General features: G+C 49.7%; 1 protein-coding gene across 1 annotated transcript; it reads right to left on the bottom strand.

Moving 5' to 3' along the window:
* Nucleotides 1-235: 235 nt before the first annotated feature.
* On the bottom strand, nucleotides 236-463 carry KVP18_004697 (uncharacterized protein; the record flags this gene model as incomplete). The annotated part of the gene is made up of 1 exon (XM_067957574.1): nucleotides 236-463. One exon carries the CDS (start codon nucleotides 461-463, stop codon nucleotides 236-238), a length of 228 nt encoding a protein of 75 aa, XP_067814000.1.
* Between the last annotated feature and the right edge of the window lie 731 nt (nucleotides 464-1,194).

The raw sequence follows: 1,194 nt of genomic DNA, 5'->3' as shown, positions 1-1,194 counted from the left end.
AGCATCTTCCCCTGACCTTTTCCGGCAAATTGCCACGACAAGAACTGGGAATTTGGCAAGGAATCTAAAGGCAGTCGACGCGGCAGTGAAATTGTCTTTGACCGAACAGCCCACGGTTCGAATAGACTCTCGCTTCAAGGTGTTGGCACAGATTGTTTCGCAGGTGCCTTCGATCGTTCAGGAGCAGAAGAGAAGAGGCGAAAATCGGGTCACATTTACCGAGATCGGCATGAAGCTACTTACTACGTGGCCAAATGAGATATTCCCATTCCAAAGCCTGACAGTGCACGAAAGCGCTAAAGTTTTGACACGACTCTTTGCGGACCACGTTCAGAAAAACACGGCTCTGAATCTCCTTTACTCCGGAATGACTCTGATGGATGTTCTGATTCAGCTGATCCTTCAGAATGATTACGACTATCCCAGCTTTGTCAGTAACGTCAAAGTTTTTGGCCAGTTTCATGGGGAAGATCTCGCTGGTTTTCTCCGACGATATGTCCTCATCATTTCAGGACTTTACCTGTTTTTTGGATGCAGCCTCCCGGATCGAGCTCTGCTGGAGATGCTTTGTAGAGGACCCGCTTCCAAAGAGGATCGAGCGCATCTGGAGCGTAAACGAGTGCCCCTCGCGAATGACCTTCACCAGGTTTTCGACTTTGTCTGGTCATATGCGACTGCAGGATACGTTTCCATCAACAACCGAAGAGGACAACGCCAGGAGTTCAAGTTCCGGTACGATCAGGAAAGATCTGTTGGAGGTGTCAATCATCCGGCCTCGGGTTCGAACGCCGTCGGCATCAAAAAGCGCAGTGGACCATCCAACGTTGAATCAAGGCGTTGGTACTCATGCTGCCACTTCTGCAAGAAATCTCATTTCCATGGGGATTGTGAAGTACTGAGGGGCAAGAACGAATCCCAATCATCTTTGGTGCACCCAAGCAGAAGCGTGGGGTACCTTGATTCTGGCAACAAGACGATCGGAAAAGTCAGTAACTCCAAGTTAGCCTCAGCCGAGGAAGAGGAGCCCATTTATCGATACGAGACCATTCTTATTAACCATGAGCCCGTACGAGGCAAGATTGACTCGGGAGCGTACAGAACGATTCTGCCTCTTTCCTACGCAGAGAAATGGAACCTCTCACTGGATGAGGAACAGTGCTGGTGGGGCAGCGATACGGTTCTCAAGATTTCGAC

Source organism: the organism of the source record quoted next (assembly GCF_019968955.1).
Source record: "MAG: Porospora cf. gigantea A chromosome Unknown PgA_NODE_10502_length_1194_cov_5045.31, whole genome shotgun sequence".
NCBI lineage: Eukaryota > Apicomplexa > Conoidasida > Eugregarinorida > Porosporidae > Porospora > Porospora cf. gigantea A.
The sequence above is the reverse complement of the archived record's forward strand: the minus strand, read 5'-3'. Positions and strand labels throughout refer to the sequence as shown.